General features: G+C 35.7%; 1 protein-coding gene across 1 annotated transcript in view; it reads left to right on the top strand.

Moving 5' to 3' along the window:
* The window catches only part of EXOC1 (exocyst complex component 1), a 33,112-nt gene that overhangs the window by 9,640 nt on the left and 3,971 nt on the right, over positions 1-19,501 (top strand). Inside the window, exons 9-16 of the mRNA XM_009335140.1 lie at positions 4,866-5,026; positions 6,476-6,581; positions 11,195-11,358; positions 13,268-13,378; positions 13,842-13,918; positions 14,470-14,698; positions 15,871-16,054; positions 18,164-18,363. Of these exons, the coding sequence (XP_009333415.1) occupies positions 4,866-5,026; positions 6,476-6,581; positions 11,195-11,358; positions 13,268-13,378; positions 13,842-13,918; positions 14,470-14,698; positions 15,871-16,054; positions 18,164-18,363 (1,232 nt within the window). The remainder of the gene's footprint in view (positions 1-4,865; positions 5,027-6,475; positions 6,582-11,194; positions 11,359-13,267; positions 13,379-13,841; positions 13,919-14,469; positions 14,699-15,870; positions 16,055-18,163; positions 18,364-19,501) is intronic.

Genomic DNA, 19,501 nt, shown 5'->3' with positions numbered 1-19,501 from the left:
CAGCAGGTATTATTTCTTACTATTTTATATGAAGTTTTGGGTCACAAACTTTTCCTGAGAAGAAAAACAGTCCACCTAAAATTGGACACGTTCTGGATGTAATCAGAAAATGGACTGCTGGAGGCACTTCAGGCAGAGAGATTACTAAGCATACCAAACTATAGTTGCCTACAAAAGTCTCTTACATTTTAAAAAAAACCCAAAACACCTCTCTTTAGTGGGTTTGCTATCTGAATTAAACACATGTGATATATAAGGATTTATTTTAATTGTAAGGCTTGATTAATTGAGGAGAAAAAGCATTGACTTTTTTGTTAAAGGGTGTCAGAGGCTGAGAACATTCGAGTTCTTGCTGTCTGAACTTCAAGGGCCATAAAAAAACCAAAAACATACAAACTAAAATGTCTAAACCTTGATTTTTGAGCCTTAACTTGAAATATTCAGAAATCACTGTACCAAGACTTGTTTCCTAAAGGCTAGATGTCTTTTTTAGCATCAGTTTTTTAATTTCTGTATTTTTTTTATCTCCAATTAGTTTACTCAGACCCTCCTTCAACTCTATAACAGGTCCTATTATCTTTCAGTTCCAGTGAGTACATCGGGTTTGATACAAGCTTTTCTAACTAATTTTTTTGAGCTTGACTTATCTAACTAGCAGCTGCATCTTTGGCTTTACAAAAAGAAATTTATTCTTACCAATTGCACAGCATCAGACTTATGCCCCTTCTCACTTCCATTATTTTTATCAGCCCTCAAGCTTTGTTTATCTGTTTGAGATAACATTCCTCTGATCTGATCTCCAGAAATTACTAAGAGACAGATTGAGATGTATGGAGGAAGAATATTTTCAGGAAATAGCAATATGTGTACAACTGTACAGATACTGCAATTGTGTGAAATTGTAATATCTGTAAATAAAAAATAATTCCGGTTTTACACATATTAGCGCAATCAAAGTTTTAGAAGTTTTTGTTTTTATGTATTAGACTGCGTGCAGAAAATGGAATAGAGTTATGCTGGATAATTGTATAGAAAATTGCATTTGAGAGTATAAGCCTGGCTTTTTATGGCAAAGATAAGTGCTTCCTATATTTTCTTCACGTTGCAAAAGAATTCCAGTTCTACAGCATGTTAAACTTTTTGCCTTTAGTTTCTGTTCTTAAGAAGGTATGTTTCTCCTGTTACTTTTCATATTTTGAAAAACTGAGCACAGGCTATGTGTCCTGGCCTCTAAATGAGCAAGTAGAAGCTATGTTGTGCAAGTCCTGTGTAAATGCATTCACAGAGTTTCAATATTGGACTTGCATCTGAAAATGGCTGTTTAACAGAATGCCTTTTCTGATGTTATGTTCTGGGGATTTTATTTTTAAAAATGGTAAGAGATTATTATTACTATGTAATACTACATGTATTAGATTAAATACTTCTAAAGAGACTTTTCAGTGCTATCGAGAATGCTATTACCAATTTGCAATTATTTATTTATTTATTTTTTAATTCTGGTACTAATAGTGACCTCACATTGTCTTTCATATAAACTTGCCCTCTGAAAAGTTTCAGCCTGCTGTTAGCTGTGAGGTATTAATCAGCAGATAAAAAGTAGGATCTCGCTGCAAGGTTAAGCAGGAAGAGTTCATTAACTCTTCATTAACTCAAGAGATGAGCCTCTGCAAAGCCTTCTTTTCTTTTTGCAAAAGAAAAAAAAAGGTTGTGTACTTCATTTTGAGGTGCAGATTCAAGTGTTGGAGGTATAACAGATTTTTGTGTTATCTTACTACAATGACCTTTTTTGATTAATAAAATACAGCAATTTCTCAGTCCCATGTTTTTGAAAAGTCTAACTGGAATACTTTGTTACCTTTAACATCTGAAGATTTGCATTATTTTTTTAGACCATTTCTTTCAAAAAAATAAAGCACTTCAGAAAAAACTAAGGCAGAAAATGGCAAATGAAAACACAATGATGTCTAGGTAGCTGCTAATACAAGCAAGACGTAGCTGCTAATACAAGCAAGACATATTCTGATTCGGAACTCATTAGATGGAAAACCAAAGTTGCGTTGAAATTTCGGCCTAAATATATTATCTTAGAAGTACGAAATTGTTCTTTTTTTAAAAGCAAACAAACCCAATGCTGTGATTCAAACTACTGTTGTAAGATATTAAGGTGCTTCATCTCCTTTACGTAAAAATGAGAATAAATCTTAAAAGCTTTAAACAGAAATGTAACTTTGGATTGCCATTCACTGCAGTGTTAAAAACTGTTTGCAGTAACTGTTACTAACAGTTAATGTAGTTGTCTTTATTATGTCCTAATAATATTTGATTAACCTTACTGTGTGTCTATAACTTTAAAGATTTTTTTAACAACAAAAAGCTAAATCGTATGTTGTTCAAGCAATATGATGTGATCTTCACTTAAAGGGTAGTGTGTTATCTTCACTTAAAGGGTAGTGTGTTTTTTCAGGAGATAAGCATTGAATTAGAAGGCAACTCTGGGCTTTCTGCCTTTGAAATATGAAATAGTTTGAAGCTTTGAAAACTATGAAATAGTTGAATAACAAATTTGCAGTATCATTTGGTAACAGTTAGTATAAATGTAGGTGTAGTGAGAGGAAGCCTGTTAATTAGGTGGAGAAGGTACAGCTAGAAGCTCCATAATGTTCTGGAGCAGACTTGGAACAGGACATGATTTAGGACAACCAGAATGATTAGTCCTGTGGAAAAGTTGGCTTGGAGAGAGAAATTTATCTTGAGAGGGGATTTGTCATCTAGCTTTATGAAGAATGCAGCTGCTAAGCAAAAATAAAAAGTTGTATGTAATAAAGGGACAGGAATAAAATTGTTAGATGAAAGAAGCAATAAAAATTTGGATAGCTGAGTATTTTCTAGCAGTCATATGAACTAGCCTTTGGACTGACTTAGTTGAAGAAAGTGGTGAAAGCCACCAGGTAAATTACCTTAAACTATAATGAACTTGAACATTAAAATGCATGCTGTAGGAATGTTGCACACCAGGGGATAGGAGAGAGAACCATAAATGGTTTTCTATATCTAGTTTTTTATAAAGGCATATCAAAGATCTGTTGAAAATATTTGCTATATGCACGCCCAGAAGTACACACAGTATCAACTATGACCTCAGTAATCACATCAGCAGCTGTGTGGCTAATGCTGGCTGGATTCCAATTCCAAATTATATGTTGCAATAATTACACTTTACAAAGTTAGCTTTTTGTTGGAGTCAGACTACGAGATTGTTTTTAGAAGGGAGATTAACAGTGTGACTCTTCCCCATTGTCTGTGAGAATAAATGAATGAAGTTGTCTAGGACTTGTTTCTTTGGGTCCATTTGTGTCTCAGCTTGTGTAGTTAAGAGAACAGGACTTGAAGTAAGTGCATATTCACGTTGGATACAAAAAAGTAGTCCAGCTTTACTCAGAAGCTGGCATGTTCGCATTGCATTATGTAGTACAGGTTAGTCTTTTACAAATAATATCAAGACTCAAATCTTAACTTTTTAAAAACAAAAATCTGTGAATGTATTGTGGAAGCTTTTAGGGCTTTTTTTACCCAAAGACTTGAACTGATTAGTACCCAAAACAGTAGAGAAGGGTGAGCCAAAGTTGCTTTAGTTCTGACTCTGTGATCCAAACTGGCTTCTGTTCCAACTTAGACATGCAAAGGCAGTTTTTAAACTGTAGAGCTTGTATTCTGCCAGCTTGTCACATCCAAGACAGAACTGTCCAGGAATGCTTCCTCTCTCAGGGACTGACATTGACTGACCTGCATAAACCCCCCGCATGTTATGCCACAGGAATTGGAGAGCAATTAGGACAATCTTTTTGTGCTGCCATGGCACAAACTATACTTAAGATCAAGTTCTGTTGCTGTATTTATTGCGAGCCCGGTAAAAAAAGACTTTACAGAAAATATTAAAGCCATTTTGAAATTAAGTTGCAGCCTCCCCTCCGTTAACCCAGGGCTAATGGTTGTGTGTTCTGCTACATGGCCGAACTGTGGTGTTACCTTGCTTGCTTCCCGAATTGCCCAGGAAGCTTGTGAGTTCAAGCAAGTGAAAGCTTAAAAAAGCTAAACCATATGTTGTTCAAGCAATATGATGTGATCTTCACTTAAAGGGTAGTGTGTTTTTTCAGGAGATAAGCCAGAGAAAAGGAGGAGTGTGAAGTTAGGAGCTTGCTGTTAAATGGATTGGTTTATGCTGCATGTTGTAAACTGTTTAACTCTAGTAAATGTTTGCTGAAAGCGTATGTGTGTCTGCATTTGTGTGGAGGGAGAGAATGTGTGTGAACTGATGTTTTTGAGACTTGACCAAGGCTTGGCCAAAGTGGACTAAAGTGGGTTGAATTGGAGAAGATTTTCAGAGGCGTAGCATAAAGCTCATCATTAACACCTAGGCCATTGACTGGGGACTTGAAATGTCTTACGGTATATAGGAACAACATCTATGGATTTTATTTTTTTGTTTGTTTAGAGAAATAATGTAATAATGTCTTAGAATTTTTCAGAAACAGTTGAACACTTGTCATTAAATCTTCACTCGGGTGTACCTTGTATTCTTTTGCAAAAAATGCCAAATTGACTCAACCCTGAAGGCGAAGTGGTAAACAGCGAGAGCCTTACAATGAACAAGCTTACTAAGATGCATTATCTGCCACAACTGTAATATCTCTGTGTCCATATTATGTTAGGCATCTTTTCAATCTGCGTCTCTAGACTTTGTTTCTATGCAAGATATCTTGATGCTTTTCTGTTTGTCTGAATGGGATGCTGTCTTCGTTTTAAGTTTTTCAGGAAACTTCTAGTACATCTGTATAGTGCTTCCAGATTTACTTTAATACTTTCTTTTATCAAGGGTCATGATCAGAGTTCTACTCTTGCCCAGCACTCTGCTGAATTGACATTACCCAATCACCATCCATTTCACAGAGATTTACTTCGATATGCTAAACTGATGGAGTGGCTCAAGAACACAGATTATGGAAAATACGAAGGGCTAACAAAGGTATGTGAAGTGCTGAAATGATGCTAGAGAATGTACATAATATACTATTTTTGAGAGTCAAAAGAATTGCCTGTGTGTATGTGCATGTCCTTGTAATATTCCTTTATATTAAATTTAATTCACTGCTCTTCTTTTCTTGTTCCTCTTTGGAATAGGAAAGTTCATTTTTTTGGTATTTGTTGTATCCCATATTTTTTTTTTTTCTCCAAGATTCTATGTCTCTGTTCTAAAGTATCGTAACATATTAATATTTATGTAAAACAACTTTGCTGTTTTACAGTCCAGTAAGAAAAATAATTAAGCTATTTTCATGTTGATGTGCTTATTGCCTATGTGACATCTTTATTTCAACAGACCTTCATTTCACCTGGGAGTATCAAAAACTTAAGAAGTGTCTTGTAAAGTAGATTAAATAGCAATATTTTGGCTTTGTATATATGTAACTTTTAACTACCTTGTTTAAAACTGACGGAGTGAAAAAAATTACTACAGAAGTATAGAAAATGTTTAGATAGAAGTTAAGGGCAAGTTAGTCCTTACAGAACAAGTCGTCTTTTATTAAAGTACTGTCATTCTTAAAAACTCAACTGTGGAGGATTTAAATTAGACTCTTAAAATGGCTTTGAAATACTTGTTCTTTTGCCTTCAGCGTAAGGCAAATGGTCAATGAATGGTTGACATCTTTGTGATCTTCTAAGAAAAAATTGAGAGACTTACATATTTATGTATTGAGTGTGCTAAGTAACAAAATTTTTATGAACATAGGAAAAAAAATTCTTGGGTGATCTTTGTCAATAAATAAAACATAATTGTAACCTTTGTACTAAAAATCTAAACAAACCAGATAATCTTCAAACTTACTTCAGTTGTTATGTCTCTTGTCTTTTCAAAATTTGAGCTTATTTTTAGCAGTGTTGCAAACAAATTATTTTGGGGTTGATTGAATCTTGTAGTAAGTAGGCACACAGAGTTCGTGCCTCCCAAAGTTTTCTGGTCTTCTGTTTTCCTTGTGAGAATAGTAATAAAGGAGGTCATGTACTCAGGAAGATGTATAGGAATGGCATCCTATTTGTTTGGGTTTTTTTTTTTGCATAGTAGGAGTCTAGTAAAAGAGGCTACAGAGAATGATGCTGAACTTTCTCCATTCTACCCTCGAATTGAATTCTGTGATGCTACCACTAGTAATCCTATTTGTATGTACCACATTGCATATCTTTCCTTATGGAGGTGAAGTAGCAATTTCATGAACTCACTAGGAAAATTAATATAACCTGCTTAAATATCATGAATATATTTTTGTGCATGCTACATGAATATATATATACATATATAGTCCAAAACAGTTTGTTATTTAGTAGAACTTACTTGTCGTGGTTTAACCTCAGTCTACAGTAACAGAACGAAGTCAATATCTATACCTGTTAACTAACTTTACATTTTTCTTTTAAGAATTATATGGATTATTTATCACGACTATATGAAAGGGAAATAAAAGATTTCTTTGAAGTTGCCAAGATCAAGATGACAGGCACAACCAGAGAAGGAAAAAAGTTTGGTAAGCTTCCAGGAGGCGCATATCTTGCTTTGAATCTTATTATTTGCTTATAAAATACTCATTGCAACACCTAGGGCCAATTTTATAATGGTGTAAAATTGCTTACTTTTGGCAAGGTGGAAGAAGTTGGATGAAAAATACGATTGGTAAAATTTCTGACTTCCACAAGGCCAAAGTAGCACAACTGAAATCTTGTGAAATTGGTCAAGATAGAAAGATAAAATACGGTATTTCTCACATTTTCAAATCTACACTCAGTTTTTAACAAACTACCAACCATATTTTATTACTTGAACTATCCCATTTTTTTACTGGAAGAAACTGGGAAAATCAACTTTTTAATTAAAGAAAGCTCAGGCAGCACATCTGTGTGTGTTCCTTCTGCTATTACTTCTGCTTTTAATAAGTTTTGGGTGGATTTTGAAGAAGCTAATTTTAATGCTAATTCTGCCCAAGGAAACTTGTGTATTTCATTGTGTTTTCAGAGGGATTTACCTTTGTAATCTGAAACTAGAAAGACTGCTAACTTGTAGGTCTTTCTGTTTAAGGGAGTATGTATTCCTGCTAGGATTACAGGTATGGAAGTGAAGCTTTAAAAAAAAAAAAAAAAAACAACCCAACCCCGAAACAAAAAAACCCTGAATGCTTAGAAAACAACAGTGATATAGGTGTATTTATATATTGTCCATTCTATATTTTAAAGTGCACTGTTTCAAAACTTGTTTAAAATACTTATATTTGCCACAGTTTGCCAGTTTCCGAATTCTAAATTCAGAAATCATGTGCAGCTTTAACTAGTAAGTTCCGTCAAGCCTATTCTGGGTCCTGAACTTATGCTTTGAAGTTTGATGGTAGAGAACAGAAAAAAGTAATGAAAGGAAGAAAGCAGGAGGGTGGTGAGGCTTGATTGAGGGAGGGGGAGGCTGGAAAGATAAGTCTCGGCAAGCTGTTGGACATGGAGAGCAAGTGGTGCCATAATGTGTCGTCAGAACAGTTAAATTCATAAATCTTGAAAAGCTGTCTTACTGCAAGAACAAAACACTTTATCCTAATACAAATTGATTTCTAAAACATTCTAAACACTTTATCCTGGCACTTCTTTTGTGATTTGTATTTGTGAGGAGACAGTTTTTGTAGCAATTTCCTAACTTCTGTAAACGTTATGGAGTGATGAGGCATTTTGGAGAAAGAGGTCCTTCAATTCACCAGCATAAGGGCTGCACCTTGAGAAGGCTTCTGTCATGTATTTGTGTGAACTTCAAGCATGTTTGAACTTTGCACAGAATAGTGAAGGAGGGAGAGTAGCAAAGGTTTTTTTAACCAGTTCTCTTGGTTTGATTTCTTTTGTAAAACTACATTTTCACAAACATACAAAGAATATGTTTATGTTGAGTCTTGCTGGTGACTGACTGACATGCAAAACTTGACCCAAGTGCCCAGTCCTCTAAAAATTGGTAGGAACCAGTCACAAAGCCAAAACTGGAAGCTGTATCCAGTGGGGACTCTCCTAGAATTATTAATCTTATGAATGGTAATTAAGCCATTAAGTAACGGCTGCATATTTGAGGCCACAATCGAATTTGACAATGAATTGGATTAAAAAAACTTCAGTCCTCAGTACTAATCTTATAAAGAAGGAAAGCAAATTACGTATGTTTAAAAAGCTGTTCCTTATATAAATATGATTTTATTTCACCATTTAAATATCAAGTTATGTATTTATTTTGTTAGAGCTTATAACGGTGTGTAATTTCAAAGGCTTCTATGTTGAAGGTGGTGGTTGTACTATTACTAGTTGCACATTAATTTAAAATACATCACTTTTAATAGTAAACTTATTTAAGGAATAGTGTAGGTGCATAATGCTCCAGTTGTACTCGAACACTAAAGATGACCTGTTTCCAAGCTGTGTTGGTGTGTGTTCTTGCCTCTTTTTGTGCTTTGGGAATAGCACTGCTATTTGAATGCCTCAAACGCAGAGGGGATGCTGGGAGAATTCTGGCATTCTGTGCTAGTGCAAGGTTCTTTGTCTGCATTTTTATGGCAAAAAAAAAAAAACCTGGGTCGTGAGCATTCACACTTGTCTTAAGTAGTCTTTTTTTCTTTTTTTTTTTTTTTTTTTTTTGTTTAAGCCAAGACTTAAACCAAAGGACGGGCCAAGTGCAGGGTGTACTATAGTAACAGCTTTGCTATCGCTGGCCATGAATTGGTGATGTGGCTTCTCCAAAGCCACTATGGCTCCCAGATTGTCCAGGGCCTGATCTTTGCCTGTAGTTCTTCACATTCTGTAATATAGTCCTGTGCATTTGGAAATTGAGGATGATGAAGAAGTGGGACCAATGCATGACAGATGCATATGCCAAATATATCAGGCCTAAACCTTTTTATTCAAAAACTGCCAAAATCCCCAAGATCTAAAAACTAGGCTGGAATTAAATTCAAGTTTGACATTATAATTGTCAGTAGTGTTGCCTACTTGAGAACATCTGGTATTTAAGACATGTTTGTGGCATTTAGAAGTATTTACTCATTCTATTACAGTAGGTTCTGCTTGCCTGCTCCATTTTGGGGGGCTTGTAGCATCCATCCTCATCAAGATCTTCTTAATACCACATACTGCTTTTAGTGTATGTATGCAAATGCCTTTTACTGGTTAGGGATTCTCTGTTTACTACAAATGCCCATTTACTCTAAATTTCATATTGAAGTCCACTTGAGGAAACTGTTTTATTCTGAAAAAAACAGGAAAAGTAAAAAAACACCTTGTAAATTTTTTTACTATATGTTTATTGTTTTCATCCTCTCCGAATTTGCAGTCATCAATTTTTGGTGCAGCATGGATACAAAAGATGTATTCTCTATGTAAACTTCCTGATTTGCGAACAACAGAAAAGGTTAACCAGTCATATCATGTTGATATGAATGATTTTGCAGTATTGGTATGTGTTTTTTAAATTGAATAGGTGGACAATATCTCTGACTCAGTACAAAATTACGTAAATACATTTTAATTTTTTCACGTCTATTATCGATATGATCATTGATCTTGGAAACTGAGTCTTTTGCAACATTAACTCTGACAAATATAACCCTAATTTAATGGACTTCTCAATTTGGGAGAACTTAAATACATGTTACCAAAAATGTTCTTTGAACACACTCTATAAGAAAAAGTAAAGTTTAATATCTAGAAACTTGCTGTTTTCCATGTAGCTTAGATACTGAATTTCTAGAATAGTACCTCTCCAACTAAATGTGTTTGCAATGTAGTTACTTGCTGCTTATAGTTCTCCGCATGTTTCTTTCCAGTTAGAGCTTAACTTGCATCTTGTGCATGGTTTGTGCAAACTGCATTTTAACTTGTCTTTGTCTTTGATGCTTGCAACCTAATCCATCCCAGCTACACTGCCTCGAAAAGAAAGTGCTGTCAAACAGGAAACTGAGAGTGAGTATAACTAGTTGCATTAGTTGGTATTGTCAATGCATGTGTGTCAATGTAACGATGTAGTGCTGCATCGTGGAAAATGTACTTAACGCTGAAGCACTCCGTTCAGAATGAAATAAGCATTAGCAGAATCACTGTTTTTGCAAGGCAGAAAATGAAGCACGGCTAAAATGGCCCGATATAGAAGTTGAGAAGGTTTGCAGGTAAAGGCAACATCTTTTGGTTTTCCCACCCTACCAGTTGATCTAAAAAATACATATGTGCCTGAGAGCTTGTCGTAGCTTTCCAACTCTTCCAGTAGGTTAAGGTAACAACTTTTATTAGATCTATAGGCTTTGTCTTGTTTGCATCCATAGAATAGATACCAACATAGTAGTTAAATGAAACTTGCAGGATTGCTTTTAAGTTTCTTCGTGGTTGAGATGTGAGAGGTTTACGTGGGGGTCAAATATTGAGGATTTCTTGGTCTTCTTTGTTACTAGCTTTCTCCATCCTGTTCCAGTATTTCTGAAAATTTGGGAAAAAATAAAAAGAGATGCTCCTCACCTAGGAGAAGGCCCCACAGGGGAAGGAATATCAGGAAGACATGTCTGAATGTTAATTATGATCAAAAGGAGAGGGAAGCGTTAGCAGTAGAGTTACTGTGGGACTGTAGATCCAGCAAAATAGCTGGAGCAAACTATGTAGACAGAAGGATGTTAACAGCAGAAAGGTCAAGTTCAAGATTAAAAAGTGCCTGTGTGTATATAAAGCTTTTCAGTTTTTTTCCCTCTTGTGGATTAACTCTTCTGCTTGTGTTAGCCTTTGCCCAAAGTACATTCACGAAGATCATAACTGGTCTTTGCTTCCAAGCTTTCAAGGAGAGTATCTATCCCAGTGTTCCTATATTTCACAGTTTTGTTCCTTTTATACCTTTTTCCATACTTTACAATGAGGGCTTATATAGCTGCATAGTCCTTTGAAACTTGCTGAAGTATTTCAGTTACCTTGTAATGAGAAAAGAATGTGTTTATAGCAACAGCATTTGCTTAGACAAAAATTGAGTTGTTTGATTTTAATGTAGGACTACTAGTAACTCTTGATCTCATATGTTCTGTAATGAACCTGTTCTTCTTGAGTATTTTATTCTGCCTTTGCTTCCCTCCTTCATAACATCTTTATTTCACAGGTCTTCATGGAAGTTCTGGAAAATTGACTGGGTCTACTTCTAGCCTAAATAAACTCTCTGTTCAGAGTTCGGGAAACCGTAGGTCTCAGTCATCCTCACTGTTGGATATGGGAAACATGTCTGCCTCTGACCTCGATGTGGCTGATAGAACAAAATTTGATAAGGTAAAGCCAAAATGTTGCATCGCGTTTCTGCTTAGTTTTGTCTTAGAAGCGTCTTGCATATCCTTCTTGTGTAGTTTAAAGATCTGTACTGTTTAAATCTTAAAACATGCCTATTTCAAATTCTGTATGCACCACACATCTAATAAAGGCAGTGTCTAAGAAATATGTATATCAGACTATTATTCTCTGATTATAAGATTCCATTTAGTTCCTTTATATGCTTAGTGTGATCTGTAAAGAATATCAAGCAGAAAAAAATGGTCTACTAAGTTTAAGCCCAATATGCATTTTTAAGCAAATAGGAATTGAACTGATGGATTCTTCAAGTGATTTTTTTTTTTCTCAATACGAATGTTCATGTGTTCTGTCACATTTTGCCAGTATGTAAGCAAAAGTGAAAGATAAGAAAGCATAATCTTCTTTTAGCCAGGACTTGAGCATGGCCCTAAAATTTTATTTATACTGGTTTCACATCACAGTTACCATCAGTTTTCAGCTTTAACCAATGGCACTAAGTTGTTATTGGAGTGTCCTCAGCATCTCAAGGTCAGGCTGGACGGGGCTCTGAGCAACCTGATCCAGTTGAAGATGTCCCTGCTTGTTGCAGGGGGGTTGGACTGGATGACCTTTAGAGGTCCCTTCCAACCCAAACTATTGTATGATTCTATCTGTTTAAAAACCTGCTGTCCTCACATCTGGTTTGTTTTTTTTTTTTTGTTGGTTGTTGGTGTGTCATCCCGTGTCCCCCCGCCCCGAACTTTTAAAAGTGACAGTACTCTTCACTTCTTGTGGAATTAACTCCTCAGTACTGTGGAGGAAAAAGGAGCTGTTATCAGAGTGAGAGAGAAAAATAATTTTCTTGTTCTCTGTTGAATTATTTGATGGAAATGAGTATTTTTCTTCTGACTTCTTCAAATCCTTGCTCAGTCCTTTTCTGGGAGGAAATATTATATGCCTGAAACAGTTATTACACACCTGCAGCAGCAACTTGTCTAGAATTAAAATGATAGCTTTTTAAAACAATTTTATACAAGTATACAAGTATTGTGCTAATCTTTTTCAACTTCTTCTGACTTTTATCTCACACCCACTGGGGACATGTGAGTGTGACTAATGTATACAGAGTTGTAAGCTACTGCGCTGACCTAGTAGGTTTTTTCAATTTTTTTTTTCCTAGGGGAATTTTCAGTAGTGTGGATTTACTATGTGGCTGGATTGGTTTTATTTATGTAAATTATTGCATGTCTTAATCCTTAAACACTTGCAGAGAAAATTCTGTGTTGTGTAAAGATGACAGATTAGAAGTATGTCTAACACCTGACATCATTTCAGTAGTTCGTATTAATAAAATTAAATTATTTGAATGAATTATTGCCAAAATAGTGTTTCATTTTAGATTAAAACTAAAAATCATGATGAATACTTCTATTTCAGTACAAAACTTGGTATTGGTTTCTGTAGCAGCTATGTAGAAACTTTTTCTACAGAGCAGTTATCTTCTACATACACAGTTTACCTGTTTTTCTTCCCTGAGGCTTTTAATTTTGTCATCTTCCTCAGCAACCCAGGCAGAAAAGAGGGTGGCAGAACCCATGACTTACTATTAAAATGCAAATGTTTTCATTATAGCACAAAAGTCCTTCCTCAGGCTGTGACTAGAAAACTTCTAGTTGTGGAAAAACATAGGTTGTTCTTCCCAGTGTATATGGATGAGAAGGGACTATGTTGAAAATGCAGGCATCGCTTTTAAAGATCTAAGTACAAGCTGTTTCCATTTCTGTTAAATAGAAATAATCCCTCTAAAGCTTAATGAAGATAGAAAGTATAAAATCCTAGGCAACAATTAAAATTAGTATTACTAACTGTTCATAGTATTTGGTGTGTTGGTAAAATATTTGCCTTTCTTTAGATTTTCGAGCAAGTATTAAGTGAACTAGAGCCTCTGTGTCTGGCAGAACAGGACTTCATTAGTAAATTTTTCAAACTACAGCAACATCAGAGCATCTCGGGAACAACAACGGTATGACTCTTAATTCTGTCATTGAAGTCAAAAATATTGAACAAGCTTCATAAGAGACCTGTTTAAAAGATAACTCCTGAATTTATCTGGCAATTATGTGATCCGGATGATCACTGATTTGTTTTTCTCCATTAGCTGGCAGAATCTTTATTTTTGGCTGACCAATGCACAATTTATTAAAGAAGGACTGACATGTTTCTTCTGCCATGGCTTTGTTTCCTCATAAGATCACAATAAACACTTCATCATGCTATGTAGGAAGGTAATGGGGAGTAATTATGGGTAGTGTTGTATTCTGGGGAACGTGACCAGAAAACTACCAGCACCTTGCAAACCACTGTATTTGCTACTTTGGGGGGGGAAGCTGATAATTATCTTGGTTTTGTCAGATATACTTACCACTTAAATACAGGATTGGAGACAAGCTTTCAGCTTCCTGTATATACATTCCTTGTTCTTACAGAATGAAGTCGAGGAAATGGACGGAGGAACTTTATCTCGTTCATACACTTCTGGTGTTCCACAAACAATATCATCTGAGTATGTGCTGCTGTTGTATATTATTAATTCTTAAGCCTACATGTGAATTTATTTGGCACATAAAACTTTTTTTCTCTATAATCAGAAATTGTTCCCTTTTAGGGAAAACGAATAGTGAACGCTTAATTTGTACGTAGACACTGAATGTGTCAGTAAATATAAAAATTTTTGTATATAGGATGGATGTTTCTGTCTATAGTAATATAAAAAAAGATGCTTAATTCTCTAATAGTTTGCAAAGTGAAACTAGGCGCTGTAATGTGTAAAATATGCTTTGGAAAATATGCTTAGCAAAGTTCTGAATTTGAGTGTGTGACAGCTTCCACACAGAAAATACTTTTTGGAATATTTTATACCTGTGACCATTGATTTTTACTGTGTGGCATTGGCATTTCTTCCCTTAGCAGCATTCTGAAAATCATGAGACTTGTTGAATGCAAATGAGACTACTGTATCCAATAAATTTATCCTAAAAATGTTATCAAAGAATGTGTAAAATAGCCTAGTAAACTGTCAGAGTAATATTTTTTTATCTTATGCATTTTTAATAGGAAGGACATGATCCGACAAATGATGACAAAAATATTTCGTTGTATTGAACCTGAGCTGAATAATCTTATAGCGCTGGGGGACAAGATTGATAGCTTTAATTCGCTTTATATGTTAGTTAAGATGAGTCATCATGTATGGACAGCACAAAATGTGGACCCAGCTTCCTTTCTCAGTACAACACTTGGAAATGTTTTGGTGACTGTCAAAAGGAACTTTGATAAATGCATTGTAAGTTCTTTAGTTATTCTGATTAAGCTAACTGTATTACAGGAAGCCCTCTCCTATCCAGTTTGATTTTTGCATTTCTTTATAGTTAAATTTTTGCTTTTAATTTGAAGTGAGAATGAGTAACTTTATTCCTCTTCTACTGGCCAAACCTTCAAAAAAGATAAATGAATTGGTGGTTGTGTTTCTTTTTCCTCTCCATTCCAGTTTTCTTCAATAATTAGCTATTTGTAAGAAATACAACCACTCTTTCACTGCTGTGAGCTAGTTGACATTTTTACTTGTTTGTTTAAACTTGTACTCTTACTGAGATTACTGAAGTCAGTCAAGTAAACTATAGCTCTCTCTGCCTTTCTTACCAAAACAAGACTCATGGACTTAGGAGGGTTTTGCTTTTCCCCTTCAAGCATAATATACCAAATAGACATCTCTTCCATGTGTTCAGTTATTTCTATCTTATATCTAACAGAAACTTGGTTTAGATAAATTGGCAAATCTTTTGGCAGTAGGAGAGGCAGCTTCTACTAGCAGAAACTTCCTTTTGCTAATACGATATGAGCATTATATGAAATAATGGCAAGTTTAGTGAAAACATCGTTGCTGGTGTAACTTTTTTTTTAATTGTCATAAATGTAATTTGTCTCTAGGCCAACATAATAAGACTGACCATTCTTGATCAGTTTAATGCTTAAAATATTCTGAAGCTGATTTTTTTTTGGATTATACTCAGAAATAAAATTTCTGAGTAGAAGATTAAAGAAACTTCCTGTAGCAAAAGGAATTGTTAGCTTGGCTGAATCAGAAAAGCGAAGTTCCTTTTTAGATTATAGAATGAATATTGTTAATTGCTTCTGGTGGATAAATTTGTGGGGGTTTTTTTCCTTTTTTTTTTTTTTCTTAATACTAAGTAAGTAAACAAAGGCGAATAAAAGCTGGAAGGTTTTACTTGCCCATCTTCCTTTTTTTCTTTCCAATAATTTTATTTCTTAACAAATTTTTGAGGGTAAAAAGGGAGGAAGACTAGATATACTAACTGAAAGTTATAAAATTATTTCCATGTTTGGATAAATGTCAGTTTTTCAGTATGTCTGCACTTTTTCTTTTCTTTTACTAGTTGTTACATGGTCTGGAGTCATATATTAGAGGCTAACATCTGTTCTTATTTTAAATTTAAGAGTAACCAAATGAAGCAGATGGATGAAGTAAAAATCTCAAAGAAGAGTAAAGTTGGGATCCTTCCATTTGTTGCTGAATTTGAAGAATTTGCGGCCCTCGCTGAATCAATTTTCAAAAATGCAGAACGACGAGGAGATCTAGATAAAGCCTACATAAAACTTATTAGAGCTGTTTTTGTCAGTGGTAGGTCTTCTGAGGTTGTCATAGTTACTAAAATGATTGTTTCCTCCTATTTATATATAATTTTGCTCCAATTAACAGATTTTTTTTTTTAAGAGTCTCTTGCAAGTCATGTGACTGATACTGTGCTGAAATTTTGGTTCTCTCTGTTATCAGTAGGAGAGCAAGTGTAAACCTTTTGATTGTAATATACTTTTTAAGAGCAAACTGTAGATACTTCCCTTTGTACATACCTGTAAAGCAACTTTCAGTTAAGATAGAGGGAAGTGGTTTAGACTCTGAAGGGAGAGAGGAGATGGCAGCAACATGACATGCTCCATCTGAAGTGGTTTCCTGTCTCTTCTCCCCCAGTGTAGCTTAGACGAGGAGAATAATCTGGGTAGGATACCTGGCATTTGGCCCTAATATTGTTTATCTTCATAGCCCTGTCTAAAATAAACCACTTAGGGTCAAATTCATAGCCAGAACTCTTCTTGGCAGATTAGGTCCTTTGTGTCTTAGCCTAGGCTCTCTAGTCCTCCCTATTTTCCCAGCTATAGTCTGGAAAAACAGCAGCAACACCCTTGTTCTACTGGTTTTATTTAACATTAAAAAAACAAAACAAAAAAAAAGCGGGGGATATGCAAGCCAATGAACTCCGGAAATACTGTCCTTCCCTTTTAAAATGGGAGGGACATGGATGGACGGACCTCTCCATGCTGATTTACCTGCAGATTTTCAAACAACTCCACATAGAGTATTTCCCAACCACTGAGACTTACGTCTTTTTTAGGGGAAGATTGAGCAAGAGGAGACAGTAGAGGCAATAAAGCTAGTTTGGGGAAATTATAGCATAGTGGCTCTGAACATATTAGGAAATTGTGAAGAGACATTACTTCATAGTACAGTAGACTAGAGTGCGTATGTAGTCAGCAGGAGCATCCCAGCTGATAAGACAGTAAATTTTGAGAATGTTTTTTATTTGATTGCACCCAATTTTTCTGTCCTTAAGAATTTACTGTTCAAGTGATAAAACTAAGCAAACATCAATAGACAGGCAAAACTATAAAAAGATAAAATAACTAGTGTAGGAAGAACTTAGAAAAGCATGTTTTAAAAGGGGTTCAAAATTATGCCAGTCAAACACCGAAAAAGAAAAAATCTGTTTCAGACAAGTACAGAGCAAACTTAACAAATAATTATGATGGGGGAGGATAAGGGATAGAAGTAAAGAATGAAGATGAAACAAAGTCAAAATTATGTACAAAATCAGTGCAAGCAGTAAGTTTAATGCAGTAGGATATTTAATTTACAAGTAATGATTGAAACAGGTCAGACAGTTGTAGTACTTCAGGTAGAATTGGGGGAGGTGTTTATAAAATTACATGGGAAGAACAAAATTGGCAGTAGCAGACTCTTCCTAGTTGGCAATTCAGTGTTCTGACTCAAATGAATTTATGATCTTTATTGATACTCTGGTGCCCAGGATCATTTGGTGGGGGGATGGTGGGCATCCTGGTAGTCTCAGCAAAATGATTAATGGATGAACAGGCATAGAGAATTGCGCTCTTTGAAGCCATCCTCTTTCAGCCTGCTTTTAGGTGCAATAAGGGAGTCATACATAGAATTTCTTTTGCCTGCCCTGGGTTTCTTTGGGGGCAGGATGAAAGTAAGAGACCTATGTATGGGATTATCCATTTTTATTATTAAATTTGGGGATTGACAGTAACTTTGACCATTAAACTATTAAGCTAAGCAAAAATTGAGAGGCTAGGAAGTACGCTTTAAAAAAACCCCACCACCTTATTGAAGATTTTTGTTATAGCAAAGAGAGGAATGAGACTTTTCTTAAATAGTTCTGTCATGTGAAATTTATGAGGGATAACAAAAGCATGCTTGTAAACCTCCACAGAATGTGGGTTGTTTCTCACTTACGTAAATGACTGTATGTAGTCACTATTTTGTATCTTTTTATAAGTGACTTTTTTGGCATACAAATTTCATGGTCTTAGAGCCTGTTACTAGTTATGTTACAGAATTCCTTTTCTGACGGTATTACGGTTATCGGTTATGTTTTCCTGAATTTGGTTGTCCTTTTGGTATTTTAAGTATTTTGCTTCCTTTTTCTTTCAGTTGAGAAAGTAGCTAATGAAAGCCAGAAAACACCCAGAGATGTGGTCATGATGGAGAACTTCCATCATATTTTTGCAACACTTTCTCGCTTGAAAATTTCTTGTCTTGAGGCTGAGAAAAAAGAAGCCAAACAGAAATACACTGATCATCTTCAGTCTTATGTAATCTACTCACTGGGACAGCCTCTTGAGAAATTAAATGTAAGTATATTGGAGTTTATATACATTTAAATGGTACAGAGTAGTCTTTCTCAAGTGTTTAGTTTGCACTATCTGATCTCTTTATCACTGCATCTATCATAGTCTCCATTTTATTATTTTAGACTCAAGCATGTCTGGCAAGAGTACTCTACACGAGGGTAACAGTCTTGGATGAAAAGAACCAAATTTTTCATGGCAATGAATAGTACTGACTAAACATCAGTTGCATCTTAAGCAAATGGTTTTTGAGGAATGAAAAAGCGAGGGGAAAAGTAATCGGGAGCTTTGGGATAAATTTCCCCACCTCAACTGCAGAGAAAATTACTGTAGTTTCTGAACTCTTCAACAATAAGAAAAGTTTTAGGGAAGTTCTGTACGTCTGAAGTCGAACTAAGTGTTAAACTGAATGCTGAGTTAGGTTCATACTGAGAAGAAGGGCAGGCGACTCAGGAGGACTACAAGGATGTTGTGAGGTTATGTAGGGAGAAAATTAGAAGGGCCAAAGCCCAACTAGAACTTAATCTGGCTACTGCCATAAAAGACAATAAAAAATGTTTCTATAAATACATTAGAAACAAAAGGAGGACTAAGGAGAATCTCTATCCTTTATTGGATGCGGAGGGAAACATAGTGGCAAAGGATGAGGAAAAGGCTGAGGTAATTAATGCCTTCTTTGCCTCAGTCTTTAATACCAGTCATTCTCCAGGTACCCAGCCCCCTGAGCTGGAAGACAGGGAGCAGAATGAAGCCCCCCTAATCCAAGGGGAAATGGTTAGCGACCTGCTACACCACTTAAGACACACGCAAGTCTATGGGGCCAGATGGGATCCACCCAAGGGTACTGGGGTGCACACAAAGCCACTTTCAATCCTTTATCAGCAGTCCTGGCTAACTGGGGAGGTCCCAGTTGACTGGAGGTTAAAAAATGTGACCCCCATCTACAAGAAGGGCCGGAAGGAGGATCTGGGGAACTACAGGCCTGTCAGTCTGACCTCAGTGCTGGGGAAGGCTATGGAGCAGATCATTTTGAGTGCCATCACGTGGCACATAAGAGACAACCAGGTGATCAGGCCCAGTCAGCATGGGTTTATGAAAGGCAGGTCCTGCTTGACCAACCTGATCTCCTTCTATGACAAGG

The sequence above is a fragment of the Pygoscelis adeliae genome, unplaced genomic scaffold, assembly GCF_000699105.1.
Source record: "Pygoscelis adeliae isolate BGI_AS28 unplaced genomic scaffold, ASM69910v1 Scaffold21, whole genome shotgun sequence".
In the NCBI taxonomy this organism is placed as follows: Eukaryota; Metazoa; Chordata; class Aves; order Sphenisciformes; family Spheniscidae; genus Pygoscelis; species Pygoscelis adeliae.
This window is presented reverse-complemented; position numbering and strand designations above follow the sequence as displayed.